Here is a 16,050-nt window from a genome sequence, read left to right on the forward strand (position 1 = left end):
CCGCAAGGCCAGGATGATGGTGTTGTCACTCGCTTCGATCCTGTTCAACACGAAGCGGGATTCGGAGTCCACCTGTTGTGTTTGACGGACGGCAATGTCGAGAGGTTTTTTGCAAAAGCCCCCTCGAGGTCACCTGTCTTGTCTCGTTTTCAAGGACTAGCTTCCAACTGGCCTTGGAGGGAAGGTAATATGCTACTACAGCGATACGAGGATGGCCTAGCATCGAATCATGTCAAAGTCCTGGAGGTAAACCCGTAAAAGGCAGCAGTACTTGATTTGGCAAGCTTGTGAGCCTGGAGAGTAGATTGACGGTCAAGGAGAAATATAAAGTTATTTTTAGTTATGTAGCTTAATCACCTACGCAATGCGGGTCAATGTTTACGCATTGCTATGCCTCGGATATTAGCGGGGAAATCTAGGTAGGTATGTGAAGTGTGCTTTGGACTCTGGCTTTATTTGGACGTTTACAATGTATATTCTACCATTTCTTTCATTGTGTTCTTTACCTCGTGTGCTTGGAAGCGGACCTCCCCTGAGCACCCGGTGCACTGCCGCTATTCGCGGGCGGTGTGGAGAAACTGGCCGTGGCCTAATAACGACCGGCCGGCCGGGCCGCCAAATCGCGCCCAACGCTGGAAATTCTTCCAGACAAGCTTCGGGCAACCGAAAAGCTTTGAGGCGTTTTCGATAGCCACCAACTACTTCAGCGCCCGCCCCAGAGCGGCCCGCCAGCGCCCCGCGCGCCACGAACGCACTTTACGCCTAGGGACACCGATCGTAAACGACTCGAACTCTGACGAGGAATAGACTTACTGCCTTTTCACCCACACTTCACGGCACAAGCCGTCAGACGAACCCTCCGTGCACCTTAGGCACGGGGTCGCGTCAGTGAACTAACCCCCTAAGCAGGACCGGGCCCGAACCCGGTCAGGCACGATCCGCCTCTGCCCTCCTTGTTTTCCCCCTGTGTAAATAAAGAAGATAGAACGCGCGCCGAGATACCCCTCGGGAGGTTGCTAACGGCCGGCTAACAAGCCGGGCCGAGCCCGGCGTTAAATAATACTACTACTACTACTACTACTACTACTACCTCGTGTGCTTTGGACTCTGGCTTTATTTGGACGTTTACAATGTATATTCTACCATTTCTTTCATTGTGTTCTTTACCTCGTGTGCTTTGGACTCTGGCTTTATTTGGACGTTTACAATGTATATTCTACCATTTCTTGCATTGTGTTCTTTACCTCGTGTGTTCTGTGACATCCAGTTTAAAGGAGGATTTGTATGTTTGCAACTTGTATCACCGCTTGACCAATCTGTCTGTAAGTTACACACTTGATTATTTACGTTTTTATCCCGAATATTGACTTGGTTGTACGACAAGATTTGTATTGCTTTTTTGCCTTCTTCTACTTTGCTTATATTCAGCACGTTGTTCCAAGATCTTTCAATGCGTTTCAAATATACAATTTTCTTTGGTTTCGTTTGGGGCGCTGTCGCCAGCCAACAAACAAATACAGACGAGCAATGGGAGATTTTTGTAAAGGGCTGTCCGGTAAATTCTGCGCATTTGGGGCTGTCTTTGCAGCGGTGACAAGGCATGATGTGAAGAGTTTTGCTACGGAAGGGGGCTATTTGTCGCTAAACCTCCCCATCTCCAACAACAGGAATCTGCTGAGGGGCTAGCGTTCAAAAACAGCACCCCACAGACAAGGTCGGTGAATAAAGGGGCTTGGGTTTGTCTTGTTGCCAGAGGCGTCATGATGAGCTTCAATCCAGAATGCTGTAGCCCGCCTGCACAGATACAATGTACTAAATGGTTTCCAGCACCTCGCAAGTCGGAATTCTCTAGACCTAGAGCTAGAACTAGTACCTTAGTATCGATTTACCCCTTGCGCCTCTTGGCACTCGTGGCTAGCCCTACGACCTCGTAGCATTCCCAAAACAACGCCACCGGATCGTAGACTTGCTGTTAGTGCCAACGCCGTCTCTACTTGGAGTCCTGGACCGCTTCCCCTTTGAGTCTCCCGGGGCCAAAAGGCCCCTTAATTTTACCAATGCGGCTACCTACCTGGCTGGCGTGGTCGTATTGAGCTTGGCACCGCTTAGTTCCGTCTATTTCTGGCTCTAGCTGTTCGTGTGGCGGAACCGACAGGTCGTTGGCGGGATTCGGAGTTCGACTCCTTTTCTGGCATATGTCTTGAACACATATAAATAAGACGATGGGAGGGCCCTCTGCAGATCATTTCGGAACTCTTGCCGATCATCCCACACACTGAAAGATTCCGCCTTTCACACATTCGTTTAAATCAACCACCGGTGTTTTAGCTCACAATCACAAGTCGACTAAAGCAATCCCTGCCACTCGTTTTAACCTTTTTTTATTACATCATATCACATCGATCTACCAGATCATCTGCATAAAATAATCATCATGGTCCGCATCGTCCACGCCGCCATCCTTTTCCTCGCCGGCCTCGCCGCCGCGGGTGTCTCCACCGATGGTGTCTGTGGCCAGAACGGCAACACCTGCCAGGGCAGCAACTACGGCAACTGCTGTTCCCAGTATGGGTACTGCGGCAGGACTGATGCCTTTTGCGGCACGGGCTGCCAGTCCCCCTTCGGAAACTGCGGCAGCAACGGCGATGACAACCAGCCCGTGCCCGTCACCAACGTCTCTCACGACGGCACCTGTGGTGGCGCCAGCGGCCTGACCTGCGCCGGCTCCACTTTTGGCACCTGTTGCTCCGAGTACGGCTACTGCGGTACCGCGAGCGGCTACTGTGGAGCAGGCTGCCAGGCCGCCTTCGGCTCTTGCACCGGCGCCTCCTCGTCTGCCAGCGCCGTAAGCCCTCCTCCTCCGGCCTCCACCAGCGCTACCCCGTCTCCCAGCTCCTCTCCGGTTTCCAACACTATCAGCGATGACGGAACCTGCGGAGGCGCCGGGGGCAAGACCTGCGCCGGATCGGCCTTTGGTAACTGCTGCAGCACCAACGGGTGGTGTGGTAGCACTGACGGCTACTGTGGCACCGGCTGCAACCCGGCCTTTGGAACCTGCACCAGCAGCGCTCCCGTCTCTTCGTCTGTGCCCCAGTCCACTGCGACCACCTCGGCGGCAACTCCTTCGTCGACCGCCAAGATTTCCCCCGATGGAAGCTGTGGTGGCGCCAACGGCTACACGTGCCCTGGAACCCAGTGCTGGTATGTAATCCTCCCCTCTCACCCCTCACCCCTTACTCCTTAACACAGGTCCATGAATATCCAAACTGACACAGACTCCTTTTCAAACACCACAGCGGTAAGAGAGGATACTGCGGCAGCCCCAGCTTCGCCTACTGCGGCATGGGATGCCAGCCGGCCTTTGGCACCTGCGCCCCCTGCCCGGTCGGCGGCTGCACCAACGCCATCAACGGCGGCAACCCCACCTGCCCCCAGGACGGCGGCAGCTGCTTCATCCGGGACGGCAAGAGGTTCAAGGTCGACTGCAACGGCGGAACCAGCCAGGGCAACGCCGTCCTCCTGAGCAACGGCACCGTCGCCACCTCCAGCGCCAACTCGCTGGCCGCCTGCATCGACGACTGCGCCAACACCCCCGGCTGCGAGACCGCCAGCTTCTTCACCAGCATGGGCAAGCAGACCTGCGGCCTGTACAGCAACATTGCCGCCTACAGCGACAGCTCGTTCCGCACCGGCTACTTTGCTAACCTCATCCCCCAGACCTGCTAAGCGATGGTTCTGGGAAGCTGTGGGAGGCAAGGGGAAGCAGTGGGAAGCGTGCTCCTCCCCTTGCCGTTTCTACAGACCTAGGCAGCATGTCACATGGGCTGACCAGCGTACGGGTATACTAAGTTTACACGAGGGCCGAGGGTGGATTGAGGGCCAGTTTTTGGGCAATAGTTACATGGACTTTCGGGATGGCAATTTCCTGTCTCAATTAGTCCAGCTAGTGCTATAAAAAGAATAAAAGAGAATATGCTCACCAAACAAGACTTTACTGCTGTGAAATGTACCTGGGCTCTAGATATTGGGGCTGTCAAAAGCCTCAAAGGTTGACTGGTGGGTGGAATTTTGAACATACCACAAAGCGCAGCATTGGTAATCAGACATTATCTTTGTTTATTACATACACAATTCAATCAAGTTAAAAAACACGTCAATCTATCTAGACTCGGTGGCAACTCCACTCTCCAGATCCCTGCTCTCTTCGATTTGTGCGACTTCGTCCGGGTGAGCGGCATCCTGTCCGGGGTTGGCATCCTCGTAGTGCAAGACCTTGAAGATTTTGTACAAGCCAGTGCCCAACAGCGAACCCAGCAACGGTCCAGCCCAATAGATCCAATGATAGGGAGGAAACTCTGCACCAGCAACGGCACATCCAAAACTGCGAACAGGGTTCAGGGCCCCGCCTGTATAATAGACTCCTGCGGGAAACTACATTAGCTGGGGTAATCAAAAAATTTACGGCTTAACGCCGAATAGTCGACGTAGAAACCAGAAGCGTGTCTGTTCACGTTGTGCCTGCTCACCTGGAATTAATGCAACAAACGCCGCCAGGCCAATGGCGATGGGGGCGATAAACGTATCCTTTGACTTTTCGACTGCGACCATGAGGACCACAAAGAGCAGGTACGCGGTGAAAAACATCTCCAGAAACAGGCCCTGCGCGATGCTCACGTGTGGCGCGAGCGTCGTGTTGACCTGCGAAATGCGGCCGGGCACTATGATGGAAACCACGGCGCCGGCGCACATTGACGCCACGATCTGGGTGGGGATCAAAACGCAAGTCCGGATCCACGGTAGCTTGCCTGCTAGGCTCAAGCCAAAGGTGACCTGTTTTGTCGGGGGACGCGGGGTAGCGCGCCAAAAAAAGAATTAGCTAGGGAGCCACCGATTTTCTACCCCTTCTTTCCTCTTGTGATTTGCTTTTTTTCTTTTTTTTTCGAGACGGGTTTATCAGAGGGGAAAAAAGGGGGCCGCCGGCCGATGTTCCTGCACTACTTACAGCGGGATTAAAGAGGCCGCCGCTGATGCGGTACATTGTCCACACGGTTATCAGCAGAGAAAACCCGTAGGCCAGGGCGACAAAGATGGTAGTCTGGGCGCTGTCGCCACTGGTGGTGTCGGTCTCGGACGGGGTGGAGGATCTGGCCACCATGAAATGGCCCGCGTAGCCAAAGAAGAGGAACATGAAGGTGCCGACGAACTCGCCCAGGGCAGCAACAAAATGCAGTCGGATGCTGCCGGAATTAGACCGGCTCTGGCCGCCTCCACCTGTTTTGGCGGCGGAGGCGCCGTTGTCCTTGTGACTGAGGAGATTGTGGGTTGGCGACATTGTTTCGTCGGTGGGCGGCGATTGGAGTCTTTCTCGGTCAAAGGCAGTCGTGAATCGTGATAGCAGGCGCTGATGGACGAATCCTGTTTGCATCCCACCGCCCTTGAACCGGGGGCGATTGTATATAACGTAGACTGTGTAACCAGCTTTCGGGGAAAGATGGACGGCCATGACGGTTGCTTTTTATCCCTTGGATTGTAGCTCGACCGTGGCGTAGAACACGGCTTCTGCTTTTTCTTAATGACGCAAATGAAAAGGGCGTGCAGAGGCTTTGTGTTTTTGCCTTTTCGCGAGTCCTGACTGGTCTCACTTTGGCGTCGGTGGCTGGTGGCGTTTCTCACACAGTCTTGGTTCATTGCTTGTCTGTTCTCCTCATAGGTCCCTCGCCACATTCTTCTGTTCAGGGTTTTCAAATGCAGACGACTCCAGCTGCACTCTTTTGGAAATTGATACCAGGCAATATGTGAAGGGTCTTAATTTTTCATCATTTTACCAATGGGAATTGTCGCTGCAACCATTGCTGATCCTGTGCCCTGCTCAAGCTGAAAAAGCTGAATAGATTATCGACCTCCAAGACATTAAAGTTGCCAAGATCGAGACCGTTTCGAACTCAGCTGACAAGGGAAATCTTAAGTCGATATATCTGCCCCATGTTGGCTGACTGATCCCTGATTTCGAGCTAATTGGACCTTAGCTCCCGTTCATTGTGGCTGACAATTGACAAAATAACCCGGACTTGCCGAAGTTCAAAATGACCAACCACTTGACCTTTTTTTGACCTCACACAATCTTTCACCAACATTCGACAAGTCTAATCCGAAAACTGATACAGAACTCACTTAGCCTTTTGTCCGTTGGATGCTTGATTCTTTTTCGCATTGATGTATACTTATTTAGGAGATCCGTTTGGTGTCCCTCTTATTTTGTCAGCCACAAACCGTTATTGCTTCTTTTTACCAAGTTGCTTATCACGCGCTTACGAAGTACCCTTGGTGATTTGATAAATATTGTGGGCGGGCTGAATGTCATGAAAGATGCCAGCTACCGCCTTAGATGGAATTCTATAGCACAGGCATCCAAGTTCAATGCAGTTGTTATCACAATCCCCTGTGTTTAATTCGGCTTTTTTTCCGCCTACCGAAATCTGATGAAAGCTGCTACTGCGTTTGTTTATTTCTCGAAATCGTATCCTACCGCTCGCTGCGCGCAGCAGCCCGCTTCGAGAACCCAGCGGATTCAGCTTTTGGTGGCAACACTTTTCAGCTAGGGCGAATCCGTATAGATTCGGTCCATGACTGAAAAGAAACATGCATTAGAAGAGCGGCGAGGATGGCCACCAGTCACCCAAGTAGCTTGGTTCAACCCCAGAAAGACACCAGTCTTGCCTATCAAGATAGCAATGAGAACGGCCAGCCAAAGCAAAGACAGCTATAGCATGCTGATACTGTTTTGACCTCGAGGTTGACCCACATCCAGCTTTGACTGTTTTCCAAGTCCCATTCTCATCTGTGACTCACTCACGGCAATAACAGAAGGAGTCGGCTGCAAATACAGTGTCTAATGTTCGCAATCTAACAGCTGATGTCTTTTTTCCTCTATGAAACTTTTTCAATATAGGTACCATTCACCGGCATATACAGGCGTAATATTCATTTCCTCCTTCCATTCGCCAACCTCCTAGCCTTGGTGCAAGTGACTAACATCATACTGATCGCACGGGGTATCCTTGCCGAACTCGGGTGTGATTGTGGCATGCCTCCTGACTTTTATTTAATCCAACGCGTTGTTCAATATAAAAACTTAGATGTTATGTATACCTCACGCCTGGTATGAGTGCATGCTCCGACTTCGGTATCCGCGGGTGTGAGTATCCTCAACAAAGTTGTCGCTGCCTTTGTGCTTGACAAAAGTGACCAAGTCTAGGTTAAACGCCGAAGGATCATGCCTTGTTTCTTGGTTGAATTTTTTCCAGCGCGGGTGGCAGGTTTTGAAACCTCACGCCACCTCCACTGTTGTTTATGAAACAGCAAACTGGACTTTGTTCTCGTAGCCACAACCTGACCCGACATTCATCTGCACAAGTACATCCCTTACCTACCTAAAATACCTAACCCAGGGTACGTACCTAGTAGATCCAACGAGCTGGATCCAGGGCTACTAAGTTAATGAATATCTCTTTACTACCGCGCGACTCGGACTAAGATGCAAGACCTTCAACTCCCTCGGCGTGCCCGATTTGGAAGACGTGAGTCGGAAATTAAGAAACTTCCTCGATAGAGACTGTATTATTTCAATCCATTTATTTCAAGCCGACTATATTATTCACTATTGCTATCTTTAAGACACAGTCGGCAAGCACTCAGCTCCACGCATTATTTGACCGCGCTTTAACAATATGTGGCAATGAGTCAACATACATGATAATAGTAATTTTGTAATCTTTATTCTTCCGGTTAACATGATTTGTTACCAATTCTACGGAATCAAAAATCTAGAGCCGGGGATTGCTTCCTTTCGAGGCTCAGACTTGAACAACGATGCCAATCGATAACAATCAAGAAGAGTTTGACAAGAAGGAGGGCAGGCACAAGGCCAAATGGCGCGTCCTGGGACAAGCTGCATTTGGCGCTAAAGGGGGCTGTCAGGCCGCCATAAGCGAACGCCTACAGAATTGCGACTTTTACCATATTGATAGGCATTACGAAACGAAATCTGCTTCACTGATAACTATTGTCAAAAGTGCCGCTCTTGGTGGGGTTGAACTGCATGCAAAGCATCTAAATTTAAATAGAAGCCAATCCGGTACAGACATTCCATAGGCTTGACTCCATCCCAAGGACCTGCCACGACATCTGAACCCTGATCAGCCCGTTCAACCTGACCAAGGCCCCCGTCAAAACCAATACGTGCATCCAATTGTGGCTCTGCCCTATCAGGTCGAACGTCCCCGGGAACCAGCGTTCCGGTATCCTCATGGCGTAGACTGCCGAGCCCGAGAAGTTGATGGCCGCCAGTCCCAGGAACGACTCGAGACCCATCGCGGCGTCCAGCCTCTTCCAGCCCAGCACGCTCAGCCCGTGCGCAAGAGGCAGGAACAGACTGGCGCCGAGACCGGCGTACATGAGGAAACGCATGGTCCGGTACCCCGGCTGGCGGAACTTGGGACGCAGCGTGAGGATGCCGCAGCCGACGGCGGTGCCGGTCAGCAGCGCAAGGTAGACGTTGCGCGTGGGCGCGTCGCAGTAAAAGGCAAAGTGTGCGCCCGACACTCCGGTTCCCCACATGACAAAGACGATGCCGAGGTGGTCGAGCTCGTTGCCGAACTTGTGCATCCCGGGACTGTGGTCCGAAAAGGTGTGGAAGATGGTGGATAGGAAGAAGCAGACTATGACGGCCATAAAGTAGACACCGACCGCAACAGCGTCCTGGACCCGGGTGTGCAGTGTGAATTCGGCGTTGGCAAAGAACCGCAAGCATAGTGCGACAAAAAGAGCGGCTCCGAGGAGATGCGACCAGATATTTGCTTGATTTGTTGGTCAGTTGTTGACACTATGCAAAATCTCAAAGAGTGATAAGAGTGTCCAAACCTGTTTCATTGTGGATTTGAAGTATGCTCCTCGCGGATGTGATGAAGGAGAATGATGCTCGACTGTTGACAGAGGCCAAGAGATGATTAATAACAACCCTAGCAGCTTGAGCTAGACGGGTGCTTTGGCATTGGCTGCATACCGATATCCTGTTAGAATGAATTCGTTGTCCCTCTGCCATGGAGCTGCGAAAGTTGAAACCAAATGTCAAGTCAGTACGAGGGGCGCCTGCAGGTGATCCACACATGTCCTTCACCTAACTCACCAATCTCGGCCCAAGAAAGCAGGCCTTTCTTGGCAGGACCCTGAGCATTCTTGCCCATTGCAGCGCAGAGACAGAATAAAACAAACAATCGACGACGATTTTGCCAGCGCCTGACGGATAAGCTGTCTTTTTTTTCGCATGAAGTTGCTGGAATGAAAAAGGACCAGCCATCAAAAATGGGCAGCGCTTAAGATGTTTTTGTGAATGCCACCGTAGATCCACTTTATCCACCAGATCCGTTTTATCCACCAGATAAGCTTGCAATCAGCCAACGCGGGACGGCGCCAAGGGTCAACGACCCTGGAAGCCGAGGTAAGTCCAGTCAGTACCAGACATGGATGCAATCCTATAAGCGCTTGCAACATCTCCTCTCGCAGCTTGGCTGCCCCATAACCAATCACCACCAGCCTGTTATCCACCGTGATTAATGCTTGCCGCCTGTCTAGGTAACCTACCTGCATACCATACCCAGGAAGGTACTGTTTTTGGCAAAGGCTACCTAGGTACCGGGCTACCAAGGTATTCGGTACCTAAGCGCGAAGGGCGGTTTTGCTTTCCTGCACTTTAGCGCCCAGATATGGGCAATTAATGCGGCCATGAAACTTCAATTATGTCGGCCTGGGATTCCAAGTCTTCGTTTATATAAGTCGCCACGAACTGGAATTGCAGGGAGAATCGCGTACTTGATTGCAATGCCATTCTTTGATCAATTTTACTCCATGGTTTAAAAACAAGAACAAAATCAGTCTCTAACATTAAGTCTCGACCTCGCGATATTTCTCTCAACGTTATGCGAGCATGGGTTCTCTTCACCCTGATAACAGCTCCTGTTCTAGCCTGGGCAGCACAGACAGATTCGCCTCTGGTTGGATATGTTCCTGATCCTAGGGGACGGGGAACTCCATCCCTTCTCGTTTCGTGCATTCTTACCCTCATAGTGTGCGTCTGGTCAGCATTGCACCTCAACGTCCCGCCACGGACCCAGAGCACGTCCAGAAACATTCTGCTCAACGCACAATGGATCATCGCCGGCATGTACGCACCCGAGATGGTGGTGTTCGTGGCCTGGCGACAATGGTCCTCTGCCCGACTTTTGCAGAAGATGATCACCGAGGCGGCAGATGGGAAAGCAGGTCCTTCCACGGATTGGACAATGACGCACAGCTTTTTTGCATGCACCGGTGGCTTTGCCTTCGAGTTTGACGAGCTGGACCTGGTGCAAGACGCAGAACAAGACCGCGAGGCCATGCCTACTCCAAGGCTTACACTCACAGCTCGTGGAGTGGCACTATTGGCGCGGTGTGGACATCTGCCACATGTTCCGCGCGAGGAGATTGATGACAAGAGCAAGGCAAATAGCCTTGCAAAGACAACAGTGCTGCTCCAGGCAACCTGGATGTTGATTCAAGCAGTTGGAAGACTGATAGCAGGCCTACCAGTCACACTTTTGGAAGTCAATACGGTAGCTCATGTGTAAGTACCGCTGGACAGCGAGGTCAATTCCGAATAATGATGTCCAACCGTTGACACCCACGGCAGGCTCTGTGCGTTGTCCATGTACATTCTATGGTGGCACAAGCCGCTGCTACCCCAGCAGCCCATCATCTTGCGGGACAAGGACTCATCCCTCTTGCGACGTTCATGTACAGCAGCAGTGAGATGAGTGGGTACTTGAATCCTACCAGGGTCAGGTCACAGACTTGGATCAAAACTCTCTTTGCGCACCTGAGTCTCTATTCCAAGACTCCCGAACTGGAAACTCTGTGTATTCGCACTACTTTCGACCCTCAAACAGCCAGAGAAGGCAATACATCACCTCTAAAGAAGACTGGCTCTCTAGAGACAGTCTCTGGCATCACCTTTTTCCACCAAGCTCCCAATGACTGTCTCGCTATTTTGCAAGCTCAACGTCGAAAGGACACAGGAACAGCGTTTTTCGAGAGGCGACCCCGCGTTCTGGGCCAAGGCACGAAGCCAAGTGTTGCAAGCAAACGAAGATGGTTGAACCTGGCGGTTGCAATCGACACTTATCCCCAACTGATGCAACACGACCGATTGCTTCTACGCCACCACGTTGGTCGGGCGAATTGTGTACATCTCAAGCCAGAGCAGCTCATGGTGGACCATGTGGGAAATTGGCCCTCTAGCGATCTCCTCCGCGACGTCGATGGCCTGGTAGTCGGCATGGTCCTTTGGCTAGCAAACTTTGTCTATGGAGGCATCCACATGGCAGCCTGGAACGACCACTTCCCAACCGAGGCCGAGAAGTGGCTCTGGCGCGGTTCATCGTCCTACATTGCTTTCTGTGGTGGTCTATGGGTGGTTCTCAACTTTGCAGTGTCCAGAATACCCAAGCTAAATGAGTTTTGGGAACACTGGATGGACGGGAAAAGATCTTTGGCTCAAAGTATAGCTCTAGGTATCGTTGTCTTCATTTGTGGGTTGAGCTTGGTTTTTGCAAGAGTTTTCATTGTGGTGGAGGCTTTTATTGGAATAAGGGAGATGCCGACGTCAGTCTATGCCACAGTTGAGTGGACTGACATTTTACCACACTTTTAATTCAAGTATAACGTTGCGTACCCCCTGTTCGGCACCCCCCCTGTTCGGCACCCTGAAAATCTAACAACGAAATGCCTACTTTTATAAACTGATTTAAATATAAAATTATCAACGGACAAAAATACAATCGTTTTCACGCTTCTCCGGTTCATTAACCTCTTCTTCATCAGCTAAAGGTTCCAAATTTTCTATATCATTTTCCTGCAATCCAATAATGTTCTGTTTGTTAACCAAAAGCTCGTTTGGATCCGGAACCACCCTCCTCCTTTTAACCGGCCGTATTGCCTCCAGTTGTGCTTCCAATAAGCTGATTTTTTGCTGGGCGCTAGCCAAAAGGGTATCTTTGGCTTCGAAGCTTTTTTGGACTTTTGCAAATAAAAGACGTGAAGTAGCGTTGGTTTTGTTGGATTGGGAAAGTTTTTGCAGTTGAAGTCGGATATCTCGGGTCGTTTTAGGGGTTTTCCAAATAAGTAAAGACGGGTCGTTAATTTTTTGGGCTGGGCTTTCCGGTGTTTTATCCCTTTGCAAACCGTTGTTTTTATCTTTTATAACGTTGGCGTTGCTATTTTCTAACAAAAAAGGGCTTAAAAGTGGTTTAACCAAGTTTACCGGCCATAACCCCGTTGTACGCCAACCAGATTGAATGGTTTTTGCTATAAATGCTTTTAATCTGGCTTGTCGATAACAAAGTAGGAAATTTCGTTTTCCAATAACTGTTGAACAGCAAAATTGGCTAACAAATCCAAGTTGACGTCGATAAGCTTCTTTTAACGGCCCAAAAACCGATAGATCCAATGGTTGAAGAACGTGTGACGAATGAGGGGGTAAATATAGGAGTTGAATATTATTTTGCAAGCAAAGAAGCATAAATTCGTCCGTTATATGTGATCCATGGCCATCCAAAACTAATAACCGCTTTTCAGGGGTTAAAGGTTGGGTATACGGAATAAACACCTTTTTTAACCATTCGATAGCCGTTTGGTTATTTGTCCACCCGTTTTCGGTTGCATGAAATTGCCAATTATCGAAAGGGCTTAAATCCGTGGGAAACCATTGTTGTTGTACGTTTTTTCCCTTAAATATAACGAGGGGAGGGAGGGCAACGCCCGTAGCCGATATACATTCGATTATAGTCGTCCAACCACGCGTTCCGGGCTCTTTTCGTTGCAACGGCCGGATCCCGTTAAGCCCTAATACTAGGCCATTAGATCCTTTGCCTTCCATTATACCGGTTTCGTCCATATTCCAACGGTTTTCCGGTTTAATAGCGTTAATAACCGGGTTCGTAATATAAAGCCACCAAGATTTAATTACCTCCGTAGTAGCGCCATTAACCCGGGCGTTATCTATTCGACGGGGCCTTTGGGTTTTAAGGATTGGATAACGAGCCAAAAAACGAGTTATCCAACGTTTTCCAAGGCCTTTTGTCTCTCCGGCGGCTTGAAGAATTCGTTCGGCAAAAAAGCGTAATTCTTGATGCGTTGGCGGAAGCCCTAAAGCTGTTTGGGTAAGTACCCAATCAGCCAAATGCTTTTCCTGTTCCGTGGAAAGCCTTTGAAAAGGGCTTTGTGCTTTTTTATAAGGTTGAGAACCTTTAAGTCGACTTTGAAGTGTAGACCTAGGTATTCCCCATTTTCGGGAGGTTTTTGCAATTGGATTGCCATTATTGACGTCGTTAATTGCAGATATAAGCTGTTTTTCAGTATATTGCTTCATTGGAAAATGGAGAATTAAAATCAGAAAAAAGTAAATCCAAAAGTGACAGATTCATCGAGATATTTATAATAGAAGTTGGAGGATAAAAATAAAAGTGTTGTTATTTTTGGGTGCCGAACAGGGGGTACGCAACGTTAGAATATTTATTATAGAATTTGGGGTTTCAGGGGTGTGCCCTGAGATTAGGTTCAGGCTTAGCAAAGATAAACTTTTGTAATACCCTGTTCGAGGGGCCTCACAGCGCACACCAAGTAACATCCCCCACGAGCCGTAAGTTATCGACCTTGCAGCCCCGGGTACAGCAGAGTACCTTGGCTGTTGACCCCCGGGGCCGGTGACGTTCACCGATTCAGCCTCGGGTATTGGATGGAAACTGGCTCGTCCATCATCCGCTTCTTCGAGCCGCCGAGGCAGGCATCATGCTCGACTTCCACGACGAGCTCAGGAGAAAAGCAACAATATTCCACCGCTGGGCAAGCGCCGCTGCTGAGATACCGTCAGCTGAAAGCACATCGTCCACTGGGAGAAGCCGTCGAGGGCGTAAGGTGCATTGTGCGTGTGCGACCCGAGGCAGTGCAGACCAAAGATTGACTCGAGAATGTTTCTTGGCTAATTTTCTGTTTCTGTATGATACCACGTAATTAAGCAGGTGCAATGATCCAAAAAAAACATTGTGGATTCAACCCAAGGTTTTGCTACGTTTTCCGGGATTATGTGGTTATACACGTAATTTACCCATGAGTTATGTTTAACCACGAGCCAAAACTGTGGATTATTTTTCGAAACAGTCCTGCCACTTTTCCCCCCACTTTACAGGCGGGTTTATTATCGCAAATCACAGCCCCTCGCCGAGCTACTCGACGATCATTGGGGGGCAGTTGCTCGCCAAACTCCCATAGGTGCGCCTGGAATGGTGTAACAAAAGCAGCACCTGTTCAGTACCTCGACCTATGCCCCCGTATTGAGCACAGCTTCTGGTACTAGCCGTCCAAAATGTCGTCCCGAGACGTGCCCCAGCTGAGAGGATCGTGGTGAGACCAGGCGACATACTTCCAGCTCCGCCGGCTCACTCACTAATTACGCCTTTGTCTACCAAGTTATCAACTTCTTGCTGTACAGGACCCTTGGTCTCCTCGCTCGTGATGGTCGCGTCCGTGACGACCATGATGCGAAAGTACTTGCCCTGACCAAAAGTGTCCAAGCGGGCGGTGAATGGCTATTTGGGCAGCTCCAGGTAGTTTGCTGCTGCGGCAGATGCCCGGATGCTGTATAGAGTCCCATTGCCTAGAAGATGCGAGCTTTCGATGCCAGCCCAGTTTGCGTTGCAGTTTAGCTTGCTGATCGAGTCGCGCTTTTGCTCGTCCAATTCCAGACTTTTGAGGTTATGTTCGGTCGGAGCCATGGCCACAGGCAACTTTCTTGGTCTTTATCTTGACCCCCACGCCGGTCTCGTGGTTCTTGGTCAGCAGGACAACTGCATCGTCTGTTCGCTGCCCAGTGGTGACAGTCGTCGACAACACATCATGCCCGAGATTCCTAGCAACAGCGTCTTACAGATCCGGGTTGCGATCCCAAGCCACGACCATCTGTTCCTGCTCCATGAGCATGGCGCCGGTCATGGGTACACAAAACGCCTGCATGACATGCATGGTCAGTAGACCAGAGATGTCGCCGCTACCGACCCCGTGATCCGCCAGATGGTAGGGACGACGTCCTGGATCTGATATTTGTCCCCAAAGCCACGAAAGGGCATCAACAGATCATCTGGGGTATCCTCAGGCGAGGGCCAGTTAGAGTAGCCCGGCACCATCAAGTGCTCGTACTTCTCGGCCACTTCCCTTGTACTTCCTCGTGGCGTTGCTGCTTGCATTGGACGAGGGCGGCACAAACAGGACGCCCTGGCTGGAGGTGGAGTCGGCATACTCGGTAGTGATGCTGATCGCCGTAGCGGGCAAAGAAGGCATGGGCGTTGGGGGGTCTCGACAAATGTCTTCACCCCCTGGACAAGGGGGTAGGTAAGCATTTACAAGCCGTGAGCAAGTCGAGCAAGCCTATTGGCGCAACAAGTTCAAAAAGCAAAGCCGTCATACATGACCAAGATTTCTTCCTTCTCCACCAAAGCCACCGTCTTTGTTCAGGTCGACACGCAAGACGCAACCGGTGCGTATGCGCCGCGGCGCTCCACCCCCTATCACGACGACGTCTCTGACAATGGTTCGTGGACATGCATTCGCCAGGACAATATAGGCAAAAGTGCCAACAGTCCGCATGACTGCGTTGCAAACAATACGAAATGCATCTCGAAAGTTCCTTGTCGTCTTCCGGCTAATTCGAACATGAGTGATTGGAGCGACAAATGAACAAGGTGCTTACGCACGAGGAATCAGGCCCACCCAGTTGCAAAGGCATGGGCAGTCTTTTAAAGGACATAATTTTTCCCTCCACTCACGCTGCTTCCCAATTCCGGCAGTTGTGCCGCTCATACATAAGCGAAGTGGCACAAGTTAAATTAAATCCTGGGGGAGGTTTTTCATGTTCGCCTACATTTGTCTACAGGACGGCATATGCGGCCAAGCAAAGATCTTGTGTTG

The 16,050-nt window shown here is 50.5% G+C and overlaps 5 protein-coding genes across 5 annotated transcripts; 2 read left to right on the forward strand and 3 right to left on the reverse strand.

The window, feature by feature from the left end:
- Window positions 1-2,434: 2,434 nt before the first annotated feature.
- On the forward strand, window positions 2,435-3,726 carry MGG_15185 (agglutinin isolectin 1; the record flags this gene model as incomplete). The annotated part of the gene is made up of 2 exons (XM_003711148.1): window positions 2,435-3,201; window positions 3,297-3,726. 2 exons carry the CDS (start codon window positions 2,435-2,437, stop codon window positions 3,724-3,726), a joined length of 1,197 nt encoding a protein of 398 aa, XP_003711196.1.
- A 432-nt stretch (window positions 3,727-4,158) lies between these two features.
- On the reverse strand, window positions 4,159-5,332 carry MGG_13332 (aquaporin; the record flags this gene model as incomplete). The annotated part of the gene is made up of 3 exons (XM_003711149.1): window positions 4,159-4,421; window positions 4,527-4,830; window positions 5,003-5,332. 3 exons carry the CDS (start codon window positions 5,330-5,332, stop codon window positions 4,159-4,161), a joined length of 897 nt encoding a protein of 298 aa, XP_003711197.1.
- Window positions 5,333-8,084: 2,752 nt separating this feature from the next.
- On the reverse strand, window positions 8,085-9,329 carry MGG_09091 (adiponectin receptor protein 1). Its single transcript, XM_003711150.1, has 4 exons — window positions 9,185-9,329; window positions 9,062-9,104; window positions 8,920-8,981; window positions 8,085-8,855 (listed from the first exon to the last, which is right to left on the reverse strand). Exons 1-4 carry the CDS (start codon window positions 9,240-9,242, stop codon window positions 8,116-8,118), a joined length of 903 nt encoding a protein of 300 aa, XP_003711198.1. The 5' UTR covers window positions 9,243-9,329; the 3' UTR covers window positions 8,085-8,115.
- Window positions 9,330-9,974: 645 nt separating this feature from the next.
- On the forward strand, window positions 9,975-11,743 carry MGG_16590 (uncharacterized protein; the record flags this gene model as incomplete). Its single annotated transcript, XM_003711151.1, has 3 exons — window positions 9,975-10,657; window positions 10,724-10,827; window positions 10,980-11,743. 3 exons carry the CDS (start codon window positions 9,975-9,977, stop codon window positions 11,741-11,743), a joined length of 1,551 nt encoding a protein of 516 aa, XP_003711199.1.
- Window positions 11,744-14,675: 2,932 nt separating this feature from the next.
- MGG_09094 (uncharacterized protein) lies at window positions 14,676-15,729 on the reverse strand (the record flags this gene model as incomplete). The annotated part of the gene is made up of 5 exons (XM_003711152.1): window positions 14,676-14,832; window positions 15,014-15,093; window positions 15,138-15,233; window positions 15,283-15,458; window positions 15,555-15,729. 5 exons carry the CDS (start codon window positions 15,727-15,729, stop codon window positions 14,676-14,678), a joined length of 684 nt encoding a protein of 227 aa, XP_003711200.1.
- Window positions 15,730-16,050: the final 321 nt, after the last annotated feature.

Source organism: Pyricularia oryzae, chromosome 3 (assembly GCF_000002495.2).
Source record: "Pyricularia oryzae 70-15 chromosome 3, whole genome shotgun sequence".
Lineage (NCBI taxonomy): Eukaryota > Fungi > Ascomycota > Sordariomycetes > Magnaporthales > Pyriculariaceae > Pyricularia > Pyricularia oryzae.